The 27753-nt window shown below is 41.9% G+C and overlaps 1 protein-coding gene across 1 annotated transcript in view; it reads right to left on the bottom strand.

Moving 5' to 3' along the window:
* Nucleotides 1–27405, bottom strand: part of LOC139262854 (NEDD4 family-interacting protein 1) — a 57633-nt gene extending 30228 nt beyond the window's left edge. Inside the window, exons 1-2 of the mRNA XM_070878062.1 lie at nt 27211–27405; nt 15980–16070 (exon numbers count right to left, since the gene is read on the bottom strand). Of these exons, the coding sequence (XP_070734163.1) occupies nt 15980–16070; nt 27211–27240 (121 nt within the window). The 5' untranslated portion in view covers nt 27241–27405. The remainder of the gene's footprint in view (nt 1–15979; nt 16071–27210) is intronic.
* Between the last annotated feature and the right edge of the window lie 348 nt (nt 27406–27753).

Genomic DNA, 27753 nt, shown 5'->3' with positions numbered 1-27753 from the left:
ACAGCTAGAGTACTGCGTGCAGTTCTGGTTACCACATTACAGGAAAGATGTGCTTAGAGAGGGTACAGAGGAGATTTAAGAGGATGTTGTCTGGACTAGAGAATTTTAGCTATGAGGAAAGATTGGATAGGCTGGGTTGTTTTCTTTGGAACAGAGAAGGCTGAGGGAAAACCGTATTGAGATGTATAAAATTATGAGGGGCCTAGATAGAGTGGGTAGAGGCATTACCTCACACTTGTCTGCACTGAATTCCATTTGCCATTGTTCTGCCCACCTGGCCAGTTCATTGATATCTTCCTGCAGTCTACAGCTTTCTTTTTCAGTATCAACTACACAGCCAATTTTTGTATCTGCAAACTTCTTAATCATACCACCTAGGAGGAGCCCTAGCTACTGTATCACAAGTATAGTACTTAACCTGCACTCGGAACCACAGTGACTAGCACTCGCCCACCAGTTACGAACTTCTTACGCTTTATGAAGGTTAAGATCCAATTAGAATAACTTCCATCCAGTTCTATCACTTTCTCTAACAATTCAGTGGTAGAAAATGCCATAGACCAGACGTACATGATCTGTTTTTTCAGTCAACAACCAGGGGGCGTAGATTTAAAGTAATTGGTAGAAGGTTTAGAGGGGATTTGAGAGGAAATGTTTTCACCCTGAGGGTGGTGGGGGTCTGGAACTCGCTGCCTGAAAGAGTGGTAGAGGTGGAAAATCTCACCACATTTAAAAAGTGCTTACATGTGCACTTGAAGTGCCGTAGCCTACAATGCTACGGACCAAAGTTGGAAAGTGGGATTAGGCTATATAGCTCTTTGTCGTCCGGCACGGACACGATGGGCCGAAATGGCCTCTTTCCATGCTGTAAATTTCTATGATTCCTGCTCAGCCACAGAATTTGAATTTCAGTACTCAATATGCACCCAGAGCACAGTAAGTGGGAGTAGACACAGCACGTAACCACAGCATCATATGCTGTTGGTAACTACACTACTTAACCTGTGATCCTTGTATCTAGTTTTCTACCCACATATTAGAGGAGTCAAACAGTGACATACATTTTGTGTTATGTAAGTATGCGGTGACTCATTTTTTAAAAAACTTTCTCTACTGCTGCTGGCAAATGACCAGGAGGGATCTAGGAAGATAATGAATCAAGTACAAATTGACACTGGTTCAACAATATCATGTAGAAATATAATATATTATGTTTTGCCCTTTCTCCAAGTACCTGTAGTAATGATTTTGGATGTTAATTTGGAATCTGATTCTGCTGCTTGTGGAGAATTTCCTACAAAATGAATGTGAAACTAAATAAAATGGAATCACATACATGTCATGATTCTCTTCTGCACAGATGGTTAGAGATAGACATGTGCATTGTTATTTTAGGTCTTGAATACCTAGAAAACGGGATACAAAAAATCCCACTATTTATAAAAAAAAGACTTGTTAAAGGTGGTCACAGAAATTGGGTAAAAGATTGTTGTATATCTGTTCATTTTGACTATCAATGTGAATCAATTTGTTGAAGGTCATCTTCAATCAACCTTTCATACTGATAATCTAGCTACAGGCAGGTTTACTGCTCAAGCAATATTGATGCTTTTTGATATACATGTATAGAAATGGAAAGTAGTTGAAGACTGAGAATCTAACTTAGGATTTTGATGGTGAGGTTACAAATCGTAGAGATTTAATTATGGCTGCCTGTTGTTTCTAAATAATTCTGACAGCATTATGGTATGGCTTTTATTTTATTGAGACAATGAAATACTGAAATTACTATAAAAATACATGGAAAAGGCTTCATTTGAATTTTCTGCTGGGTGACCACATAGTAAATTATCACTTCCACAAGTGCTTGTTACTCCCATCAGTTTAGGCTGCATACAGTGACACCACTATTCCTGGGATTGATTAGAAGCACATCATTTGGACGTAACTAACCTCCACTCACTGCATTTTCACCATGCTTTTATCGGGAGAAGTTGCTGCAGTTTAGGTCAAGCAGGAGTCCTGTTTTCTGCAATTTGTAGACTCTTTTTAAATAGATTCTGTAAACTTTAAAATTACACTGTTTGCTGCATGTCATGCCGTAAGTCCCGCCCCGCCTCCAACTCATTGGCTGACCCAGTGGTGTCAATAGACACTCCGAAGTTTGTACCTTCTCCCATCTGCTCCAGCGCATGGAACTACTCTAGCAATGGGTCTGCTTCTGGCTGGTGAAAGATCTTAAGCGTACTTAAGGAAGCAGATGAGCACCAATGCTGCAGACTTTGAAAGCATTCAATACATGGTGGGGGTAGGTGGAGAGAAGACCTATTTGAATGTTGCAGCTTTGGTGTTCTTCCTGTTGTCAGGGTACAGTCATTTTCTAAATCGCTCAAGGGTCACAAATATGACCTTTCTTGGTTTGAAACTGTTGCCAACTGAGTCCGATCGGGCATACACAAGTCGCCTAGGATATCAGCCAAGGTAAACAAGACCCATCAAATTCACTGTGCCTACCACAACCTGTCACACGACAGTCAGATCAGGTGTTATGTTCCAGTGTTAGATATATAGAATAATGCCAATCCTGAACTTCCCAGTGAGTCAGATGGCTGGGGTCTTCCAGAGTTTACCACACACTGATCACTTGTCACCAGAACCACTGAGTTGGTTTTGCTCATCAAAGTGTCATAGCTCCACACTGTGGTAAAGGTGAGCCATGGTCTTTCCAGAGGTAGCTTCTCTTACCGACCAAGGCCTATGATGTTACCCCAGATAAGGGGTTACCGTTACAAGATAAAACACATTTGAAAAGTTAGGACTTTTTAAACTGGACTCAAGGGATCCTCAAATTATGAATTATGACAAAGAAAATATGAAAATAGTTTGAACTGATTGGCAAAGACAGACGAGAATTTTCACTGTACTATCCAGCATAATTCCATGTTGACAAATTTTAAATCAAAAAATGAATTAAGGGGAGGTTAAGTATGGAGAACTAGCAAGCGAGTGGGACTAGATTTGGTGGCTTATAGAGAGAAAAACATTTGATGGACTGATCTGAGGCTATAATTCTATAAGATATGCTGTTGTGTGTCTCCTGTTGGCACATCATTTCACGAAGGCAGCAGCTCTGCAGTAACTTACCCAAGTGACTACTCTTAACTTACGAGCCAGATAGAGGAATAAACAGACTTTTTGACCATGATGAGCATCACAGCCATGCTTGGTCCTGTTCTCCAGATGTCTAGACAAATATATTTAACTTTTGCAGCATAGCTCTGTGGTAAAGGCAGTGCGTAGTTGAGTTCTACAGACCAGAAATATCCTAGGATCAGTTCCTGGTCTGTGCTGATTTAGCTGAACTCAGCTGGGGTGGCAGCAGGAAACTACAATCAGCCTCAACACACTGGACTAGGAAAGGGTCAAATCAGGCAGGTCTCCTACCCCTGATCATTGGCCAGTGACTCCTGCAGCAAGTGCATGCGAATGGGCACTGGGTGAGGGAAGGATTGGGCTCATCAGCTGTGGCTCAACTGGTAGCACTCTTGCCTCCGACTCAGAAGGTTGTGGGTTCAAGTCCCACTCCAGAGACTTGAGCAAAAATATATAGACTGACACTCAAGGGCAGTACTGAGGGAGTGCTGCACTCAGAGGTGCCATCTTATGGATGAGATGTTAAACTGAGGCCCCATTGCCTTCGCAGGTGGATGTGAAAGATCCCATGGCCACTATTTCAAAGAGCAGGGGAGTTATCCCCAGTGTCCAAGTCAATATTTACCCCTCAATCAACATCACTAAATCTGGTCATTATCACAATGCTGTTGGTGGGAGCTTGCTGTGTGCAAATTGGCTGCCACGTTTCCTACATTACACTTTAAAAAGTACTTAATTCAGATGTCCAGTAGCTGTGAAAGATGCTAAATAAATGCAAGTCTTTCTTTTATTTTCTATAGTCGTTGGGCTATATTTCTATAGTCCAACGACTGATGACCGTTTAGGCTCACACTTGAAGTATGGGCACTTTGGTGAGGTACTGATGGTCCACCCATTAAATTATACCCAGCTGTAATTAACGAGTTCAGTGCGCAAGAAAAAAATTCCTGCGGCAGGAGTCAGTGGATAACAATTAGGAATCGACGTTCAGTCTGATTTTTCCCCTTCCCTAGCCCAAGGGCGCGGAGCTGAATTGTAATTAACTTACCACCAACTCACTCAAGATCAGCTAAGATCTAAAATCAACCATGGAATTGTGCTGCATAGTGCAGTGAAAATACTTCAAATCAAAAAAGGGACAAAGGACAAGTTTTAGATGTGAATGACGATCGATAGAGATACATAAACAGCAAAACCAGGCGATATCAAGACATCCATTATATTCAATCAAAACTTCACATTTTTCAAAAATTGCCATACAAAATGCTGTTGGTATTTATTTCACAATTTCCATTTTTACTACATGGCTTCAAGCACTTTGCAATGTTATGAATTGTAATTCTGTATTTCCATTACTGGACAAGGCATTGCACTGTGTCAGAGGAGATCAAGAACAGATGCCATCACAATCCTGTAATGCAGCATTTGCACATCTCAGACACTTTCACTTGGCTCAGTATCCAGCCAAGATGTAATTGTTCATCTCTTTGACAGACAGAAAATCCAAAGTAAACTAAATAAAACTCTTTTATTTAGAAACACAGGAATTGCTAGGTGAAAAAAGACCACGGTCTATCTAGCTCCGCTTCTACCATCCTGGTAGTCTCCTGATAAAATAATGTTGCTGTTGAATAATCGCAGCAATCAAACTCTATCAATTAGTCTACAACAGACCTGGACATGAGTTGTGGAAAGCTTTGGGCACCATCAGTCCAAAGTCACCTGTTCCTCTCAAGCATGCTGCACTTACCATATGTTACGTCCCAAATTACTTACACTTGCCTTGCTTTTTTTTTTGCAATCCCATACTTGGAGAATCAGGGCTAAAATATCGTAACCCTATGTGCTCCCTGCGAGCACGAAAAGGCCCTAACGTACACAAAGGCCAGATATGCCCTGCACCTGCTGTTTGTTGTATCTGTGCTGCTCCCTGTCCAGCTATACACATGAAATGTGCTTTTAAAATACCATGACTTGTGCAAATTTTAATTGGTATGAAATTTCAGAATGTTGTCCAGGGAGCCCAGCCTATGATCCTTGCTAAATCCAATGCAACCCAATCGCCCCCAAAGTTTGTAACAGCGTCCTACCTCCCAGTGTAAAAGCTATTAAAAAAAACTCTAATCTATGTATGCTGTGTGCTTTCAGGTGAAATGATCTCATTACATCACATCCAACAGACTTTCCCCAATACCAATCTGAACTGAAGAACAAATGAACAAAAAGGCAATCAATGGAATGTACATAACATGAGAATTAGGAGCAGTAGTAAGCCACGATTTCCCTTTCATAAAACCATGCTGAGTCTGCCTAATCACATTGGTCCGTATTTTACGGGGTCAATGACCGTTTTCGTTGCTGTAAGCACTCCGCAAGTTCTGGGTTTCAGCACGCGCTGCGCAAAAAGTTTCAGCTAGACAGATCATCCGCTCGTGCAGGAAATGGACATTCGCTGGTGGAGAGTTCGGCCATTTGCCTAACTACTGCCCAGCGAATGTCCATGAATCCCTTACGCCTAGTAAAAGCAGGCATAGGGTGAAAATAAATATTTAAGTGATGTAAAAAAATATATATTTTAACATTTCAAAATCTTTAAAATCAGTGTAGGTTATTTTTGGCCCCTTTAAAATTGTTCACATTTATTTTTCAATGAATTCAATTTTTGTTTTAAATATTTAATTAAACTGTATTTTTTATTAATTTTAAACATGTGGCGATTTATTTTATTTAGGATGTGTGAAAGGGTGTTTTTATGTGATTCCTATTACGCTTATGGGGATTCCATATGTAAATTCAATCTCCATAAGCATAATGGGAATCTCCAGTTTTGATTGGTTGGGCTGGCCCACGTGATCCCAGGGATACTTGCAAACTGCATGCGCCCTGGGATACGTGGGCCTTTATGCGAGCGCATGTCTGCAGGCCCAGGACCGCAAGTGTCCGAAGATACAGAGGCACCAGGTAGGTGCATACTTTGCTTACGGATCCGAGACATTCACCCGTGGGAAGCCTCCGACTGCAGTTTGAGGTCCATTCTGATTTTCCAAATCCTCTGTTGCTACTTCCTTAATAATGGCTTCCAGCAATTTCCCAACAACTGATATCAGGCTAACTGGCCGGCAGTTCCGTGCTTTCTCTCCACCTCCTTTCTTGAATAGAGGAGTTCCATTTGCTACCTTCCAATCTGCTGGGACGATTCTAGAATCTACAGAATTTTGGAAGATCACAACCAATGCATCCACAATCTCTGCAGCCACCTCTTTTAGAACCCTAGAATGTAGGCAGTCAGAAACAGAAGCAGGAGAAGGCCATACAGCCTTTCAAGCCTACTCCGCCATTTAATACGATCATGGTTGATCCGATCATGGACTCGGGTCCATTTCCCTGCCCACTCTCCATAACCTCTTATTCCCTTATCGCTTGAGAAACTGTCTATTTCTGTCTTAAACTTATTCAATGTTCCAGCTTCCATAACTCTCTGAGGCAGCAAATTCCACAGATCCACAACCCTCAGAAGACATTTCTCCTCATCTCAGTTTTAAATGGACGGCCCCTTATGCTCAGATCATGCCCTCTAGTTCGAGTCTCCCCCATCAGTGGAAACATCCTCTCTGCATCCACCTTGTCAAGCCCCCTCATAATCTTATACGTTTCGATAAGATCACCTCTACTCCAATGAGTAGAGGCCCAACCTACTCAACCTTTCCTCATAAGTCAACCCCCTCATCTCTGGGATCAACCTTGTGAACCTTCTTTGAACTACCTCCAAAGCAAGTATATCCTTTCGTAAATATGGAAACCAAAACTGCATGCAGTATTCCAGATGTGGCCTCACCAATACCCTGTACAACTGTAGCAAGAATTCCCTGCTTTTATACTCCATCCCCTTTGCAGTAAAGGCCAAGATTCCATTGGCCTTCCTTATCACTTGCTGTAATTGCATACTAAACTTTTGTGTTTCATGCACAAGTACCCCCAGGTCCCGCTGTACTGCAGCACTTTGCAATCCTTCTACATTTAAATAATAACTTGCTCTTTGATTTTTTTCTATCAAAGTGCATGACCTCACTTTCCAACATTATACTCCGTCTGCCAAATTTTTGCCCACTCACTGAGCCTGTCCATGTCCTTTTGCAGATTTTGTGTTTCCTCCTCACACATTGCTTTTCCTCCCATCTTTGTATCATCGGCAAACTTGGCTACGTTACACTCAGTCCCATCCTCCAAGTCGTTGATATAGATTGTAAATAGTTGGGGTCCCAGCACTGATCCCTGCAGCACCCCACTGGTTACTGATTGCCAACCAGAGAATGAACCATTTATCCCTACTCTCGGTTTTCTATTGTTAGCCAATCCTCTATCCATGCTAATATATTACCCTCAACCCAGTGAACTTTTATCTTGTGTAGTAACCTTTTATGTGGCACCTTGTCAAATGCCTTCTGGAAGTCCAAATACACTACATCCACTGGTTCCCCTGTATCCACCCTGTTTGTTGCATCCTCAAAGAATTCTAGCAAATTTGTCAAGCGTGACTTCCCTTTTCATAAATCCATGCTGACTCAGCCTGACCAAATTTTGCTTTTCCAAATGTCCGGCTACTGCTTCTTTAATAATGAACTCCAACATCTTCCCAACCACAGATGTTTGGCTAACTGGTCTATAGTTTCCTGCTTTTTGTCTGTCTCCTTTTTTAAATAGGGGCGTTACATTTGCAGTTTTCTAATCTGCTGGGACCTCCCCAGAATCCAGGAAAGTTTGGTAAATTACAACCAATGCATCCACTATCCCTGCCGCTACTTCTCTTAAGACCCCAGGATGCAAGCCATTAGGTCCAGGGGATTTATCCACCTTTAGTCCCATTATCTTACTGAGTACCACCTCCTTCGTGATTGTGATTGTGTTAAGTTCCTCCCCCACCCCCCCTATAGCCCCCTGACTATCCACTGTTGGAATATTATTAGTGTCCTCTACCGTAAAGACTGATACAAAATACTTGTTCAGAGTTTCTGCCATTTCCATATTCCCCATTACTCATTCCCTGGTCTCGTCCTCCAAGGGACCAACATTTACTCTAGCCACTCTTTTCCTTTTTATATACTTTTTAGTCCATTAGTTTCTCAAGTACTTTGTCTCTACTGATCTTAATTACTTTAGGTTCCCCACGGTCATTTGCGCCTTGGTTCCTCACTATTTTTGGTATACTTTTTGTGTCGTCTACAATGAAGACAGATACAAAATATTTATTCAAAGTCTCTGTCATTTCCTTATTCCTCATTATAATTTTTTCAGTCTCAGCCTCTAAGGGACCAATGCTTACTTTTGCTACTCTTCCTTTTTATATACTTGAAACTCTTGCAATCTATTTTTATATTCCTTATTCTCGTATTCTATTTTCTCTTTTTTATCCATTTTTTGATCATCCTTTACTGGTTTCTAAAGCTCTCCCAATCCCCAGGCTTACTGCTATTCTTCGCAACATAGCGAACTGACTTTGACTTCCACCTGTTCTTTCCTCTGTTTTGGTCAGTCCCATAAGAAACCGAATGTAATGTAGCCAAGTTTACTGATGATACAAAGATGCGTGAGAAAGCAAATTGTGAGGAGGACACAAAAAATCTGCAAAGGGATATAGACAGGCTAAGTAAGTGGCCAGAAATTTGGCAGATGGAGTATAATGTAGAAAAATGTGAGCTTATCCATTTTGGAAGAAAAAAATAGAAAAGCAAGTTATAATTTAAATGGAGAAAAATTGCAAAGTACTTCAGTACAGAAGGACCTGGGGGTCCTTGTACATGAAATACAAAAAGTTAGTATGCAGGTACAGCAAGTAATCAGGAAGGCAAATGGAATGTTGGCCTTTATTGCAAGAGGGAGAGAGTATAAAAGCAGAGAAGTCCTGCTACAACTGTACAGGGTATTGGTGAAGCCACACCTGGAGTACTGCGTACAGTTTTGGTCTCTGTATTTAAGGAAGGATATGCATTGGAGGCTGTTCAGAGAAGGTTAACTAGGTTGATTCCAGAGATGAGGGGGTTGACTTATGAAGATAGGTTGAATAGGTTGGGATCATATTCATTGGAGTTGAGAAGAATGAGAGGTCATCTTATTGCAATATAAGATAATGAGGGGGCTCGACAAGTGGATGCAGAGAGTATATTTCCACATAGGGGAAACTAAAACTAGGGGGCATGGTCTCAGAATAAGGGGGCACCCATTTAAAACTGAGATGAAGAGGAAGTTCTTCTCGGAGGGCTGTAAATCTATGGAATTCTCTGCCCCAGAGAGCTGTGGAGGATAGGTCATTTGAATATATTTAAGGCGGAGATAGACAGATTTTTGAGCGATAAAGGAATAAAAGGTTATGGGGAGCGGGCAGGGAAGTGGAACTGAGTCCATGATCAGGTCAGCCATAATCTTATTAAATGGCGAGCAGGCTCGAGGGGCCAGGTGGCCTACTCCTGCTCCTATTTCTTGTGTTCTTGTATAAAGGAACTCCTCCACCCTGACTATATTACTCTGATGAAGGGCCTCATTGTCTCAGATGCTATGCATCTCCAGCTTTGTGTTTTTATTTCAGATTTCTTGTTTATATTTTTTGTCCTTTTAAACCATTATATAACATTCACACGATGTAATGATCAATTCTCTATCGGGTCACATCACAAACTGGAACATCCATAAAAATCTTTTGGGCAGCTAATCAAATGCACAATGAAACATTCTGAAGTATTCATCAGCCATTACATATTTTCTCAGTCATTTGCATTGCACAAAAATAAAACCAGCAGTGTTGCCTCTCTCCATTTAAACACATTAATTTCATTTCAGTCGCCAATCAAGTTACAAAAGTCACTCTTTAAAATCCTAGCGTGCGACAAACCAATCCCACCCAACCTTTCCCTCAAAAAATATCTGTCCCACCTGTGACAGAGACTGTGGTTCTCATATTGGACTGATTAGCCACTTAAGGACTCATTTTTAGGGTGGAAGCAAGTCTTCCTCGATTCCGATGATGATCCCTACTTTAATTTGTATTTACTTCATTGAAAGCAAAGATATAAACTCGAGACTGATCACTACAAAGTCAGAGGACCCCATTTTACATTGTCTTTAAATAAATCCCATCTTTCCACTGGTTTACGCTCAGCATCTAAGTTTGTTGCTTTCTTGGCTCGAATAATGCTGTAAATTCCCGTCACATTGAAACCTTCATCAGTGTTAAGGGACTCTGCCAGCCAGCCTCTTCAGCAGTTTTCTTATCAAGCAAAAACTACAACTTCTCTTCCTCCCCGATGCAGCAATCTGGCTTCAACAATTACTTTCTGTTGGTAACCACAGATCTTGCCAGCCCAATGAGAAATTAACTGGTATTGCCAATGTTATACATACTGACAGCATGATCAAAACTCCAGGGTTGACACCTTCAGAAGTTCAAGCTTGAATGAATGTTCGAGCCAGTGCTAGCTTCTACTAAACCAGTTTCTATTGATAATTTTTTATTCAATCTCTGGATGTGGGTGTCACTGGGCAAGCCGGCATTTATTGCCCATCCCTAGTTGCCCCGAGAAGTTCGTGGTGGGTGGTCTTTGCAGCAATTTGATACAACTGGCTGGCATGCTTGGGAACTTCAGAGGCCAGTTAAGTGTCAACCACATTGGTGTTGGAGTGGAGGTGCATATAGGCCAGACCAGGTAAGGACAGCAGGTTTCCTTCCCTAAAAGGTATTAGTTGGTTATAAGGGAATTGGTTATAAGGGAATTAAGGATTATGGGGAGCGGGCGGGTAAGTGGAGCTGAGTCCACGGCCAGATCAGCCATGATCTTGTTGAATGGCGGAGCAGGCTCGAGGGGCTAGATGGCCTACTCCTGTTCCTAATTCTTATGTTCTTATATGTTCTTATGGTTGCTTACGACAATCCAACAGCATCATGGTCGCCTTTATTGATACCCATTTTTATTTCCAGATTTTTATTTTAACTATACTGAATTCAAATACTCAAACTGCCACCGTGGGGTTTGTGCACACCTTCTTGGATTATTAGTGCAGACCTCTGCATTACAGATACAAAAGCAAAATAATGCGGATGCTGGAAATCTGAAATAAAAACTGAAAATGCTGGAAATACTCAGCAGATCATGTCAAAAGGTCATCAACCTGAAAATATTAACCTTGTATTTCTCTCCACAGATGTTGCCTCACCTGCTGAGTATTTCCATCATTTTCTGTTTTTACCTCTGGATGACTATTCAGTTACATAACCACTGCACTACCAGATCCCTAAATTGTTACCAAGGTGCCCAAGTAATATTCTGGGCCAATCAGGTCTGAAGGGAAGCCACTTGAAAACAGTGATTCGCTTCCAAATTTTGTAAAGTTAGTGGCAAATACTCGAGGCAAATAGCCACTTAATTCATAGTGAGGCCCATATCTCAATAATTTCACTAGCGTTACAGTTCCCAGCTCATCGGAGCACGGTAGTGGTACATGTTAAAACAAGTTACTGCTCTTTCCTTCATATGCTCCAAAAATTTAATATTTTGACAGGTTTCCTGGTAGTTCTGTGGGTAAATGCACTGTCTAGTGCAGTACAAAATTATTCAAACTGATCTGATCGTTGTTCTGTGCTGAGTTCATGATCGCACCCAGTCAGTAAGAGCACTAAAAATGGTCTCAGCATCCCCAGGCTTTGGAATGAGTAGGAAGGAAAATCAGCAGGGATTTCAGTACTCGTCATTATATCCAGTGTCTCCCGCTGCAAAGTGCAAGTGTCTGGATGGTTGATGAGTCCAGGTTTAGACTTGCCTGCAAAGCCCTACCCATGTGAATAGACTGCTGACATTTGCTGCCTCGACTCGTGGTGAATGGCCATGAGTAAAGTATTGGAGGGCTGCAGTTACATATGGAACTGAGTCCCAGCACAAGTTGCTGACTTCAGGAGAGGAGGAGAGAAACATGGTTGAAAATAAAAACAAAACAAACGTTTCTCATTTAAAATGACTGTAAACTACCAAACATTGGAGATTTTGTTGGCATTTACTATAAAAGTGGTATGATCTTAAAATAATTATTTATTTGACAGCACAAGCTATGTTACGTTATAAACCACAAGCTCAGTTTTGGCCAGGGCGGGGGGGGGGGGGGGGGGGGTGTGGGGCGTAGAGTTGGGAGAGGGGGAAAAGAAATGTTTTAAAGCTTCCCTATGACGAAGGAAAGTACACTTAGAAAACTGATTGGATCAAATGCAATATAAATCATTTCAGCAACAGTTTATTGCTCATGCTCTTGCATATACAATAAGACCCTAAATCCTTTACACATCTCATCTTTAATTTATAACATTTCAAATTATCCTTGGCATAGGAAACTGTGTCTACGCAAGTTAACAAAAATAATTACCATACTAGGTTCAGTGCAGGATAGTCAAAAATTGGTTGGTGCAACACAAAGCTCAGAAGTAGTTTTAAATTGATGTCTATTAAAAGTCCCATGGAACTATTTTCTACATTTTACTGAGCAATTCGGTACCAATGTGCGAAATTGTCTTATTCTGTGAGGCTGAAAGAAGTAGAATGAATATGATTATAAAATGCCCCCACTATTAGCCAAAAGAGACAGCAAAGTCATTCTGCAAATAATTTTCTACCAAACATCATGCCATTGTTCAGTAGAGCAATTATTTGGCCCTAAACCTATTTGAAATGTTACTGCTTTTCAAAACCACTACTTCTTACCAGCACCATTAACCTCATAATATTTATTGGGAAAATGCTGTCTTCAGCTTATCTGCATTTGGCTCTTACTGCAGCAATTAGAACACAGAGAACCATAGAGAGGGGGGAGATTTCTAAGTATTTAACCAATTGCATTGCCGCCTCAAATTGCTGATACCTGTATATGTAATGTGCAACTGTTTTGACTGACAATTCAATTTTAACAAATCTTGTTTATGCAATGGCCCTCTGGGAGGCAGCATTATATTGAGTTAATTACTGACATTATCGCATGCAATTACAGAACATTACATAATTCTGTAACAGGACTGTTGTAATCCTAATGCAACCAAGGCATAGGGAAAGCATTTAAAAAAAAATACATGTCTCAATGTTAAATCTCAAAGAGCATACACACAGCTTACTCAAGTGATACAAAGGCATACTCCAGTTGTATACCTGGATGTTATTTCTCATATCTAGTTATGTAACAATTTTGATTTCACGAAGAGTTTTAATTAGCAAGTTGTCAACGATGGTTTGAAATGGCGGCAGTGGGAAGAGGTGGGAGGAAAGAGGAAAGAATGGAACAGAATACAGGGAGCTTTGCTGTGCTTCTGGACACTTCTATACTCAAATCAGAAATCTTTGTTGCTAACACTAGACGCCAAGAGAACAAATGCTCTATTCTCAGCACAAACAACATTTTTCATCTTGATGAATACAAAATGTATTTAAAATATACAGTGCCCGCCACTTATGACAGCCACATTTAAATCGGCCAAAAATGCGCTAACCATTTTCCACTTCCTTTATTGTCAATTACAAAGTTACCATGTTAAGCGCTGTGTGTATTTTGGGCAGAAACAAGTGTTTACTCAATAACTGACTGCTTCAATAAATAGGTTTCTCAAATAAATGCTGCAAAGTCTAAGATAACACTGGATGGGAGCTTAGTCCAGACAAGCAAATAATACCCTCTCCATTAATCTTCTTCTCTGAAATGTAGTTATCCTGACTTATCAAAGCCTTTTTCTTCTTTCCTGAATGTTTCCTATCCAGTTTCATTGTCCAGGTATTCAACTTTTTTTTGCTGGAAAAGTTGCGATGAAACGGCATTAACTCTTTTGACAAAGGAGTGCAAAAGGCATGTAGTGTAGAGTATTCTCTCTGCAAATGGCATTACATGTACAGGAAACACCAGTATGAGGCACATCTATCCAGAGTACACCAAAAATAAACCAAATACCGAACTCCGAATGCAGAAAAATAATTGCTGAAGGATTTACCCTGCTAGAGCAAGTGTTAACTTAGAGAAAAATTATCATGCACCATATATAAAAATAAATCTCACACTATTGCAATTGAAACCAAAACATGAGCAACAGCTGCACAGGTAATACTTCTCAGGCAAGAAGAAAATCGAAGTGTATTACAGGTATCAGCTACTTGCAAAGCAAACTGATGGGGTGACCAAACCTTCGTCAGTAACGTTGGACGGTTTGAAAGGAGGAAATGAAGCTGGGGAGGCTTAGGCAAAGGCAGCTGAAGGCACGGCTGCCACTGTTGAGGTGGAGGAAGGATGACTCCACAAAAGGCCAGAGTTGCAGGACTGGAGAGATCTGGGGTAGCTGTTGGGGAGGGGGTATTCAGGCTGGAGGTCAGATAGATAGGGAAAGGAAAGGCTATGATAGGCTTAAAACACGAGGATAAGAATTTTGAATTGGAGGCATTGGGAGAGAGCCATTGTAGGACATACACGATAGGTTAGCAGTACTTGGAGTGGGATAGCATATGGGCAGCAGAGTTATGGATGAAATGGTTTATGGAGGTAGAGGATGGGAGGCAACCAGGAGAGAATTGGAATAGTAAAATCTTGAGGTGACAAAGACATTTTTGGAGTTTCAGCAGCAAATCAGAGGTGTGTAATGTTAGAGGTGAAAGTAGGCAGTCTTTGAGAAGGAGGGGATATGGGATCAGAACCTCAGCTTGGAGTCGAATAGGACTGATGTTGCAAACAGTCTGTTTCAGTCTAAGGCACTGTCCAGGAGTGGTATGGAATTGATGGCAATTTCTTTGGTGTTCCCAATGTTTAACATGAGGAAACCGCAACTCATCCTAGGCTGGACGTCAGACAAACAGTCTAACAACACAGAGGCAGTGGAGAGGTCAAAAGAGGTGGTGGAGAGGTAAAGTTGGGTGTCGTCAGTGCACATATGGGGAGCTGATTCAGTGTCTGTGGATGATGTCACCAAAAGGCAGCACATAGATGACGAGGACTAGGATGGATCTTTGGTAGACTCTGGAGGTGATGGCTTGGAAGTGAGAAGAGAAACCATTGCCAGAGAAGATCTGGTTACATTTGGATAGGCAAGATTAGAACCAAGTTAAGGCAGTTGAGGAGAGGTATTAAAGGAGATTGGTGTGATCGACTGTGTCAAGGCTACAGAATGGTCAAGGACGACGAGGAGGGATAATGCACTATGGTCACAGTCACAGATGTCATTTGTGACTTTGATTAGGGCAGTTTCACTGCTGTAAAAGGGAATGAATCTGATTAAAGAGATGCAATTAAGGAGTTACAGGAAAAATGGACATGGATTTGAGACAAACACATTTTCATGGTGAAGTAGTTTTGCAAGGATGGAGGGGTTACAGTTGGGCTTGTTGAGGAGGATGGTGATGGTGAGTTTGAAAGGCAGGGGGGACCAGTACCCAAGGGGAGAGAGAACCATTTACATTATCAGTTAACATGGATGCACGTTGGGTGGACTGCAGTTTAGCGGGAATTTGCAGACAACAAGGATTTTTGAAAGACAAGACTCTAACGCAAGCCCCTGTCTCCTCAAGTGGTTGGTGGGTTAGGTGTGTAGGAGAGAAAGGAGAAGTTTTAAAAAAACCTCAACAACAAATTCTTGACTAATTCCCAATTTAGTTTGATAAAATATTTTCCAAAATTGAAATTAAAACTTTTTTCCCCCATCATTCAGAATCTCTGAGAAGCTGGTGAGCGACTACATACATCCATCCTGCAAAACCATCAGGGAACATGTGATAAATGTACCTTTTTGAAGTAAATATTTTCCTTCCAGTTGCTGCACAGTTCTACATACCTGCACTTTCTACTGCGATGCTGCTGTATGGTGGTGGAGCAGCCTCAGCCCCAGATTCTGACACCTCCAATGGCTCTTCCTCATTCTGCAACTGAATCGACAAAACACCAGATAACAAGTTAAAACTCCGTCGTTATCAGCAGACTTGTGAAAGGTTCAAAGCAAACAACTCAAAAATGCTCAATTACCAAAGCCTGTTCAAAATGGCCTCTCTCCTATCCCCCAATGCAATGCCTTTTCACAGAATCATCTCTTTTCCACCTCCCTAATGCAATACACTGTCAATTTACCCACATCAAACTGCAAAATTAAAAAAAGTTGCTCCCTCACATCCCTAAAAGGAAATGCAACGTTAGAGACTGTCAATCAGCAGATATTTTACTCATATGCAGAAAGAAATATTTTCGTCTCATCTCCTCTCTTGAAGACATTGCTTCATTGCTGGGGTACAGCTCTATAGGTGCTATTTGTGCTCTGATTATTATTCATGTGAACCTTCATGCTGAGTGGGGGAGGGAGAAAGAAATTACAGTTGAGTTCAATCCTTTCCTCTGACTGCACGTGGAGTCACAACAGGGGTCGAGATAGCAATCAGGGACAGAAACCATGGCTGATTTTACCCTCTCCATCGCACAGGTGCTGAGGCCAACTCCAGCTGACTCCTTTCCAGCTGAAACCACCAAAAACTAGGGATCAAACCTGGATGTATAACTTCCCACATGCTGAAGTATTGAGGAAGCTTAAGATAGTCATAAAATTAGTAGAGCTCTTTAAATGATGTTCCTATTCTCTTTCTCTTCTTTGCATCGATCTTGTTGTCACGCAATAACATTGTAATTTATATTGCGCCTTTAACATAGTGAAACATCCCAAGACACTTCACAGGAGTGTTATGTATTAAAAATTTGACATCGAGCCACATCATCATAGGCGGTCCCTCGAACGAGGAGGACTTGCTTCCACGAGTTCACAGGTGTTTCGACGAAAGACTCAATGTTCCCGTCCTGAACCACAATTGAGAGGGTGGAAGATGCCTGTGCGTGAATTTTTTTAACGTGTGGTGACCGTTGCACACCAGCCACCACACGGGCTTGACAGAGCTAGGTCTTGGTCTAGTGGCAAGGATTAACCAAGACGACTGGAGACCCGCTCTGTTGCACGGACCTAGCACGCACACATATCGCAGTGTGGACTGGCCCGTGCTGCCCCTGGGCCCCAGCTCTTCTGGGCCCCGTACCCTCATCTGTCGCTCCTCCGCCATAAACATTCACCGCATCTCACCACAAACACTCGCCGTTCTTCCGCCCCGACCTTCTCACTCCTCTGTACCTGCCTATGCTCCAAAGAGATATACTTGCATTGGAAGCAGTTCAGAGAAGGTTCACAAAGTTGATTCCTGCGATGAAGAGGTTGTCATATGAAGAAAGGTTGAGCAGATTGAGCCTACACTCATTGGAGTTTAGAAGACTGAGAGGTGATCTTATTGAAACATGCAAGATTCTAAGGAAGCTTGACAGGGTAGATGCAGAGAGGATGTTTCCTTTCGTGGGGGAGTCTAGAACTAGGGGCCATTGTCTCAGAATAAGGGGTCACGCATTTAAAACAGAAGTGAGGAGGAATTTCTTCTTTCAGAGAGTCGTGAATCTTTGCAATTCTCTACCCGAGAGAGCAGTGGAGACTGGGTCATTTATATTTAAGTTGGAGATACAGATTTTTGAAAGGTAAGGGAGTCAAGGGTTATGGGGAGATGGCAGGGGAGTGGAGTTGAGGCCAAGATCAGATCAGCTATGATCTTATTGAATGGCAGAGCAGGCTCGAGGGACCAAATGGCCTACTCCTGCTCCTATTTCTTATGTTCTTAAGTTCTTTCTTTATGTGCACTGAAAAGGATAACTGATATGCACCAAAATATGTCTGACTTTGATTCAAAGTTTTGTTTCACTGACCAGTGTTACATTGCTTCTATGTTTTGCCATGCAACTACAAAGCCAAACCACAAGTTTATCTAAATGTTCTTTACACGATTAACTTGACTATAGTAAAAAGTTCAAACCACGTCTGAGGGGTAAAATATGTTCTTCCATTTCCTTCTTCCAAACAAATATTGACAGGATTATGCTCCGATGCTGCATATTCACCAAATTAATCTTGTTTTTAGCACTAAATGCAACACCAAAATGCGAGTGTGGAGCGCACGCAATGTAAATGAAATTGAGGCAAGTCCTTGCCTGCGTCCCTCGCCGTTAGATGGGAGTGCCCTCCGTGTACATTGCAAACTGAGTGCGGACTAAATGTGAAACAGATAAAGTGTAAAAAAACGGGAAAGAGCAAAGTGGCGCGGCTTTAATGTCAACGATATTCAGTTATTCTTACAGCATGACAATCAAAAGTTATAAGAATTTGAATATATAAAAAAGAAAAAGCGCACATAAGTAGAAATTAGCAGAGGTGACCCACAACTTGATTAAAGAGGTATGTTTTAAGGAGGAACAAGAGGTAGGGAGGCGGAGAGGTTTAGGCAGGGAGTTCCAGAGCTTGGGGCCTAGGCAACAGAAGGCACGGCCACCAATGGTTGAGCGATTATAATCAGGCATGCTCAAGAGAGCAGAATTTAACGAACACCAGCATCTCGGGAGGTTGTGGGACTGGAGATTACAGAGATAGAGAAGGGTGAGGCCATGGAGGGATTTGAAAATAAGGACGAGAATGAGAGAGAAAATAAGAATATGAGACAAATTTCCTCCAAATTTGGTCGGGCAAAGGCAGGTACCATTTCTGGCAAATTTGTATGCAAGGTCTTTTGGAAATCTGTCTCAGGCAGGAACTATTCTTAGACATTTTACTTCCATGGCATTTTTGACAAGAAAACAGTGGGATTTTGATCTCAGCCAAGACATTAATGTGGAAGATCAAGATCCCCGAGCTATGGAAGGTGGGGGGGTGCAGCGAACAGTTAGCAAGTCTTCTGATTTCAGATTGCTAGCCAGTCACCCCTGCTGCAAAGTGCAGGTATGGACAGCATCTAAGGGCAGATTTGGGGTTGGCTCTGACATTCTTGCATGTCAGTCAGTCTGCTGTAACTCACGATCTAAGCTCGCATTAGAAAAATGGCCACTTGGACAAGGTACAGGAGACTGCGGGTGCTGGTGATCATCAACTTCAGCAGATGAGGAAAGAAAAGGGAGCAGAGAGAAACGAATGGCTATTTCTTGGTTGCCAACAAATTCAGTGGAGTTGTTTTAGCAATCCAGATAAAAAATGTTTTAGCATTTTTATTGATTGGTTTTAAGGAGGTGGGCGATGCTAGCAAACTTGCATTTATTGCCAATCCCTAGTTGCCCCGAGAAGATAATGGTTTTGGGCCTTGTTGAACCGGTACAGTCCTTATGGTGATGATTGTTTCCACACAATATTAGATAGGCGTTCAAAGATTTTGATACAGCAACAATGAAAGAATAACAATATATATCCATGTCAGGATGACGTCCAATTTGGAGGGAGGTGGTCGTGCTCCCATCAAACTGCTGCTCATTCTTCTTACTGATAGTGCTGCTGAATTGCGTGAGTGCACCCTGCAGATAGTACATACTCCAGCCACAGTGCATCAGTGGTAGATAGTGTGGGTATTAAGTCCAGTGATAAGGAAGCTAATCAAGCAGATTGCTCAGTCCTGTCTCCACTTTCTGGGGAGGATAAATTCTGCCACAAACATAATAAACGAATAGACCATTTGGCCCCTCGAGACTGCTCTGCCATTTAATAAGATCATGGCTGATCTGATCATGGACTCAGCTCCACTTCCCTGCCCCCTCCCCATAACCCTTTATTCCCTTATCGCTCAAAAATCTGTCTATCTCTGCCTTAAATATATTCAATGACCCAGCCTCCACAGCTCTCTGGGGCAGAGAATGCCTAAGAGTTACAAACCCTCAGAAGAAATTCCTCTTCGTCTGTTTTAAATGGGTGGCCCCTTATTCTGAGATGATGCCCCCTAGTTTTAGTTTCCCCCATGAGTGGCAATATCCTCTCTGCAACCACCTTGTCGAGCCCCCTCATTATATGTTTCAATAAGATCACCTGAACGCCAATGAGTATAGGCCCAACCTATCTTCATAAGTCAACCCCCTCACCTCCGGAACCAACCGAGTGAACCTTCTCTGAACAGCCTCCAATGCAAATATACCCTTCCTTAAATACGGAGACCAAAACAATATGCAGTACTCTAGATGTGGCCTCACTAATACTCTGTACAGTTGTAGCAGGACTTCTCTGCTTTTGTACTCTATTCCCGTTGCAATATAGGCCAATATTCCATTTGCCTTCCTGATTATTTGCTGTACCTGCACACTAACTTTTTGTGTTACATGCACAAGGATCCCCAGGACTCTCTGTACTGCAACACTTTGCAATTTTTCTCCATTTAAATTATAATTTGCTTTTCTATTTTTTCCTGCCAAAGTGGATAACCTCACATTTTCCCACATTATACTCCATCTGCCAAATGTTTGCCCACTCACTTAGCCTGTCTATATCCCTTTGCAGATTGTTTGCGTCCTCCTCACAATTTGCTTTTCCCACCCATCTTTGCATCATCACCAAACTTGGCTACCTTACACTTGGTCCCTTCATCCAAGTCATTAATATAGATTTTAAATAGTTGAGGCCCCAGCACCGATCCCTGCGGCACCCCACTAGTTACTGTTTGCCAACCGGAAAATAACCCATTTATCCCGACTCTGTTTTCTGTTAGTTAGCCAATCCTCTATCTATGTTAACATATTACCCCCAAACCCGTGAACTTTTATTTTGTGCAGTAACCTTTTATGTGGCACCTTATCGAATGCCTTCTGGGAATCCAAATACACCACATCCACTGATTCCCCCATATCCATCCTACTCGTTACATCCTCAAAGAACTCCAGCAAATTTGTCAAACATGATTTTCCTTTCATAAAACCATGCTGGCTCTCCTGGATTTTCCAAAGGACCTGCTACTGCTTCCTTAATAATGGACTCCAACATTTTCCCCAACGACAGATGTTAGGCTAACGTCTATAGTTTCCTGCTGTCTGTCTGCCTCTCTTTTTTTTTTTTAAATAGGGGCGTTACATTTGCGCTTTTCCAATCAGCTGGGACCTCCCCAGGATCCAGGGAATTTTGGTAGATTACAACCAATGAATCCACTATCTCTGCAGTGACTTCTTTTAAGCATCCCTGACATGACAAATCATGACAATCATGATTCCTTCAATTTAAATGCTATGCACCCTCATACCAAATGTGTGTTTTTGTCTTTTATGTCAAATTAAACTTATTTATTGTGAAAAGTAATATTGTGCCAATGCTGGTAGCCCCCAAAATCATCCAGGGCGACAGATGCAGTCACCATCCAGTTTCCTCAACTGGCACGCATTCAATTATTTGGAACAATCCAATGGCGCATTAAAAAGGTGGTGTGACTAAATGATTTACAGAGATCAGCACAATGGCTAGTTGCAATAAGGGCATCCAGTACCACTCCAGTGGTTTATGGGGCCATTTTATTTTATGAGCAGAAGCTGGCATGAAACAAATTCAGGAAGTACATCCAGCCCGCATTAAAAGTTTTTTTTTTAAAGTTGAGATAATATCTGTAAAAATTACTTGATATTTTAAGCGACTTTTTTTAATATCCTATTCCTTGATCCTTGTTCCAATACATACACTACAGTACACCTATAATCAGATTACTCATTAGAACTGTATTATGCTTATAAGCAATGTTCCCTTTAAGCTGCGCGGCCACATAGCATTCTGCAGCTCCTGCGCAGCCAGTTCATAAATAGGAACAACTGCGCATGCGTGGTATTTTGAATGGGCCGTGCAGCGGCCCGGCCTGTAAATCGACACAGTCCCGGCCTACAAGACCATCAGCATGCCAGGGCCATTAGAGGGAGCAACGTGTTGCGGCATACCACTGCAGAGAGCAGCGTTTGCTGCTGCAGAAGGGCAACGGCTGTGAAGAGGGCAACTGGATTTGACGTCACTCAAATCCAGGTCGCTGATTGGAGCACGGGCAGGTACATCAGGAGCGGCGAGGTCGGGGCGGAAAGAGGTTGCAGAGCGATGTGATCGGGGCCCAGAAGAGGCGAGGGTCCAGGGGCAGTACGGGCCAGCCCACACTGCGATGTGTGCGCGCACTAGGTCCGTGCAGCAGAACTGGTCTCAAGTCGTCTTGGTTAATCCTTGCCACTGGACCACAACCTAGCTCTGTCAAGCCCTTATGGTGGCTGGTGTGCAACACTAAAAAAATCCACGCACAGGCATCTTCCACCCTTCAAGATGTAGTTTGGGACCTGGAATATTAGGTCTTTCATTGAAACACCTGTGAACTCACCTCTTTTCGACGTGGAAGCAAGTCATCCTCGCTTCGAGGGACTGTCTATGATGATGATGCACCCACAATAAAATTAAAAGGAACAGTGATATTTTAATTATTTAATAAATAATCGATATTTTACATGTCATTTGGTATGCAAGAGGGCGAGAGGTGATGTGACAAATTGAAAAATGTTCATTTTATCACTCCACGTGTGAAAAATGTAAGAATAAGTGTTTTGGACTACAGGTACAAGTTTTTGGAGCAGAACTTCCCTTTGTCATTAAGAGGAATGTCCCCACATAACACTATCGGAGACCTCATTCGGAATAACCATTTTCAGAGACCTATTACTCCAGAGCAATTAATTGCTTGAGTATTACAAAAACAAGTCGTCCAAAAATGCAGCAACTCATACAGCAGATGAACCTAATCTGATAAAAATGTTTCACTGTAGTGCTGCTTTTCTGCACCGTCTGTAATATTATGTAAATCCTTCCTTACACATGTATGTGAAAACGTCAAGAATTCTGCAATATTGTAAATAAAGCTGCATAATAATATAACTGTACTTACAACCTTTAAAATAGTTTTTAAAAAGTGTCCTGCTTTAGTCTAATAAACTGTCAGTAACATGAAATCCTCCAAAAAGCAAAAGTACATAAAATATCCCATGGTCAATTTCAGGAAAAATCAGGCAGGAGACTATGGTTACCCGTGATGCCTTACTCAGCAAATGTGACTAACCACATAGCCCACAACCAATGATATTCTTCCTCTGGGCAAGCCCCTTCCTCTGATGGCTTGAATGATTACAAGAACTTGCAAAATAAGTTTAGTGTGGGGCATTTCATTGTGTCTTACTGGACATATCATCATATTGTAAAATACAGAGGATGTACTGCTGAAGAGCTGGGGGAATATGATGAAATAGCATCAGTAAGCTTCCCTAGCCCATACATGGGGAGTCTTGGTCAGCATTGCAAATGAATGTAAATTATATTGCACAACTTATCCCCATCCTATTTACACTACACCGTAGTAAGTAATGCAAGAACTGGATGTAAATATTAACTGATACAGCTAGACTGGTATGAAAATTACAGTCTGCTCCATTCTTTATTACAATGCCATCTGTTCTCAATTAGGAGATCTTGTGCAAAAAAAGTTCTTGGAGTCGATGCACTCACGTGTGCATTAAATTATCGTGGAATGGACTTACTGGAGTCCTCAAACCATTTTTTGTTGGTCCATCACAAATCACTTACAAATAACAAGAGAGATCATCCATAATGTAATGCTCGTCTTTAACTTTGTGACCAATGAATGTCTACCCGCATAGGCTTGGGGGGGGGGGGGGGGGGGGCAGGGTAAGTCAGGCAGCGGTGAGATATGCAGGGTTCATTTGGCTCCAAGACAAATTGCCAGGTGATGGGAGATTGCAACCAAGCCAATCCTCTATGGCAAACTTGGCAGTCCAAATCCAAGTCAGCAGGTCCACAGTACCACAGGGTGTTTTTACTGGTTCGCCAGCTAACCTGGCTTACTGACAAGAGCATTTGGAGATTCTTCCCACTCAACCCTTTATAACCTTCATTATTGCTGGGTCAATATATTGGAATTTGCTACCTAACACTACCACGGGAGCACTACCAAAGACAATATGCATTTATATAACATCTTTAACTCCAGTAAAACATCGCAAGGTGCGTCACAGAGGTGCAATGAAAAAAATGGGCACTGAGCCACAGGAGGTTTGGAGAGATCACCAAGAGCCTGGTAACGGAAATGAGTTTTAATAATTGTCTTAAAGGAGGAAAGGCAGAGGGAATAAGGGGAATGAATTTCAAAGAGTGTAATCTCTGAGATTTTGGATTCAACAGAGAGAAAGAATTTCCTCTTTCAAAGCTAAGAATCGTCCTTCAAAGTAATAGCATGGGTGAAGTTTCCAAAACAATTCTCTCTGGACATAATATTAGAATATAATCTCTCTCATGCTGACATTCATCTCAACTGGAATCTAAGAAATTGTTGGGGGGAAAAAAACGATAATGGTCTACAAATTGCTTAGCAAAATGTAAAGATGTGTTTTCCTCACACCATGGACAAGCAGCCAGTGGAAGTTAGGACCACCCCCACAGGGAAGGCAAAGTCCCTTAGAACACTCTTGCATATTTAGCAGTCAATTTGAAAGTAGGTTACCTATCAAAAGAGGTGCCAACCCCCAATGGAGTAGATGATTCTGGGAACTGATCACTGCAAAGGTAGAGGTACATAATCTACCTTTCTGAAGTACAGTACATTGGAGTAAAAGTGAGGTAAAAAAATTAACTCCAGTAAGATATTTCAATTGTAGAATTCTGAAATTTGTAGAATTCTGAAATTTGCAGAGATACTGGAATCATAGACATCAAGCGAGCACAAGAATCCAAATACAAACGCTTGCAGCGTATTTCACTGTATTTAATAATGTACAGGAGTCTGTTTCCCCCGCACCTCCCCTCCCCTACAATTTGCATCGACAAGATTTCGACAAAGGAAGAACTGTGCGTTTCTCCTTTGCTCTGGATCATGCCCAAGTCACCTGCCTTTGACAGCAGCAGTTTCCAAAGAGGAACAACAGTCAGCTACTTTAATGGATCATGTGACTGACTACTCTTTCCCTTCCCCCTTTGTCTTGGAGACATACATTTAACGTATCCTGTATTAACACTCCATGTCCCAAATGTCTCCTTTTCTAAACCCCCCTGAATGATGTTCAGAAATAAATTCTTCTTGAGGATTATTAGTGCCTCCACTGTCAATAGAAAACTGAAGATTTTAAAATTAAATGCTTTTTTTCTTTAGAAAGAGTTTTTTTTTCCAATTTTACCAAATTCTGCAGCTGCAACAATTTGTCCAGCAGCAATTATGTGTCTGGAACCAAAATAAATTATACCCATTTCTATTCAACCTCTAAATAACATGCCTGCTAAGATTCACAAGTCACAACAACTGCCTGCTCGGATAGGATTCACGTATTTTGTGTACCTTATTTCACTGCATCGCCCACTCAATTATTGGACACTATTCTAAAAATGCATATAAAGTTTTTTTTTAAATGCTAATTCTACAGTGTAAATGGAGACATGCTAATATAGCTAATTATATGGTAGATAAGGGAATTAATAGAAAGCATTTATCTTATGTCAAGTGTTTGGTTTCAGGACAATTCTTGGTTGTAAAAAAAAACAGCAGACAACAACTTGCATTTATATAGCACCTTTATCGTAGTAAACCATCCCAAAGCATTTCAATAAAACATTCAAGACCAACATTAAAAGGTACAGTAACATCACCAAATGAGTTTCATCAGGCCAAGGACCATGTACAATTGGATTCAGAATGTTTTTTTAAAAATTGTATGTGGTATCTGGTAGCCACTCTTTACTTGTCACAATCTAATATTGTTACAAAACTTCCCCAACATAACTCATGGCCCCAATGCATTCCCTCATTATCAGTTACCAACAGGGAAGGAGCAGCCATTAAATCAATATTGGTCCTCATCACTCAAAAGGTAATCTAATCAGCTGTTATGTATTTATAGTACTGGCGAGTATTTATAGTATTGGTAAATCCTACACTATCTCAAGCGACTTACCACATTAGAGTCCTTCCCTTTCTTTATCATAAACAATGTCTATAAATGTTATTTTGGACCCCATAATGGGTATAACCCAGAAATGTGTACACTTAAAAAAAAATAGAACACATACCTCCTTTTCTCATGTTAAATAATTCACTTGCATTGTCTTTCAGTGATAGACAGTATTAAATAGACCTTCAATAATTGTAGGAAAAGCTTTTAGATAAGCCATTTTGTAAGCTATTTTCTTGTAGGTCACTCTCAAAACCAAACATAGCTCCTGTGTTGAAATGAGTTTGCAATTCCAATCACTCTTCGATTTCGAATTGCCACTCTATTTTTAATTATTAGTTCCTGGCTAGCATTTATTGCCCATCCCTAATTGCCCTTGAGAAGGTGGTGGTGACAACCGAGTGGCTTGCTAGGCTATTTCAGAGGGAAGTTAAGCGTCAACCACATTCTGGGTAAGGACGGCAGATTTCCTTTCCTACAGGACATTAGTGAACTAGATGGGTTTTTACAACTATCCGGTAGTTTCGTTGTCACCATTACTGACGCTGGCTTTTTTAATTTCAGATTTATTTAATTAACTGAATTTAAATTTCCCAGCTACTGTGAAGGGATTTGAACCTGCCTCTCCAGGTCATTAGTCTGAATTACTAGACCAGTAACATAACCAATATGCTGCCCAATCCCCAGTGTCCTGATGTTGACAAGCTCCTGCTACCTTTCCAGGAGTGTTGGACTCGGTGATCCTTTGACTCAAGCTTGTCAGCAATAAGAGAATGAAGAGGGGCTCGCCATCTCAGAGAGACTGGAAGCCCATTTAAAGACATTATGTGCCCAAGAGTGACATGAAGCCAATACAGATGACATTTTAAAACCAAATGTGTGATCGTCACCTGATTGACAGTCTCCGCCAACACTGCATTTCCCAGCACAGAAGGCAATTCTACCTCGACTCACAACCCCCTCCTGTTGTATGCAACATATTCCATTTGAAGAAAAAACAAAATGGAGTTAGTTTGCTTCCTATTATATCAATAATTAATCGCGGCCGCTCAAATCCGGTGCCATGATTCGCGAGGTTGCCGTCAGTCAGCAGGCCAATACTTTTCCCCTTTCCTTTCCCGATCCTTCCTTCCCCTGTCCGTTTTAACAATGGGACGAGGCCTAGAGGGCAGCACCAAGCCTCGGTGTGTGGTGGCGATCGCCGCCCCTCGCCCGCCCGCCCCGGCTACTCACCGCCTGATACCGGCTGCTGCTATCCGCCATGGCGCAGGGAGCGAGCGTCGTCGTCGTTGCTGCTGCGGGAGGGGGGAGGGGGGGAGCGGCTGCCTCTTTCTCTTCTCTCCGCTTGTTTTTTTGCGGTCCGATCGACAGCTGGATTAGCTCGCAGCCGCACCGGATGTGAGTGCCCGAGACTGGAGAGAGGGGGTGGGGAACAGGAAACAGCACCACCTGGACTGGCAGTATTGGTACTGCAAGTGTTAGAGGGAATAGGGAGCCCCTACCTGACAACACCTGTACTGCAAGTGTTAGAGGAAATAGGGAGCCCCTACCTGACAACACTGGTACTGCAAGTGTTGGAGGAAATAGGGAGCCCCTACGTGATAATCATCATCATCATAGACAGTCCCTTGGAATCGAGGAAGACTTGCTTCCACTCTAAAAGTGAGTTCTCAGGTGGCTGTACAGTCCAATGCAGGAATTACACTCTCTGTCACAGATGGGGCACAGTGGTTAAAGGAAAGAGTGGATGTGGAGCCTGGTTTGCCGCACACTCCT

Source organism: Pristiophorus japonicus, chromosome 4 (genome assembly GCF_044704955.1).
Source record: "Pristiophorus japonicus isolate sPriJap1 chromosome 4, sPriJap1.hap1, whole genome shotgun sequence".
Taxonomy (NCBI): domain Eukaryota; kingdom Metazoa; phylum Chordata; class Chondrichthyes; family Pristiophoridae; genus Pristiophorus; species Pristiophorus japonicus.
This window is presented reverse-complemented; position numbering and strand designations above follow the sequence as displayed.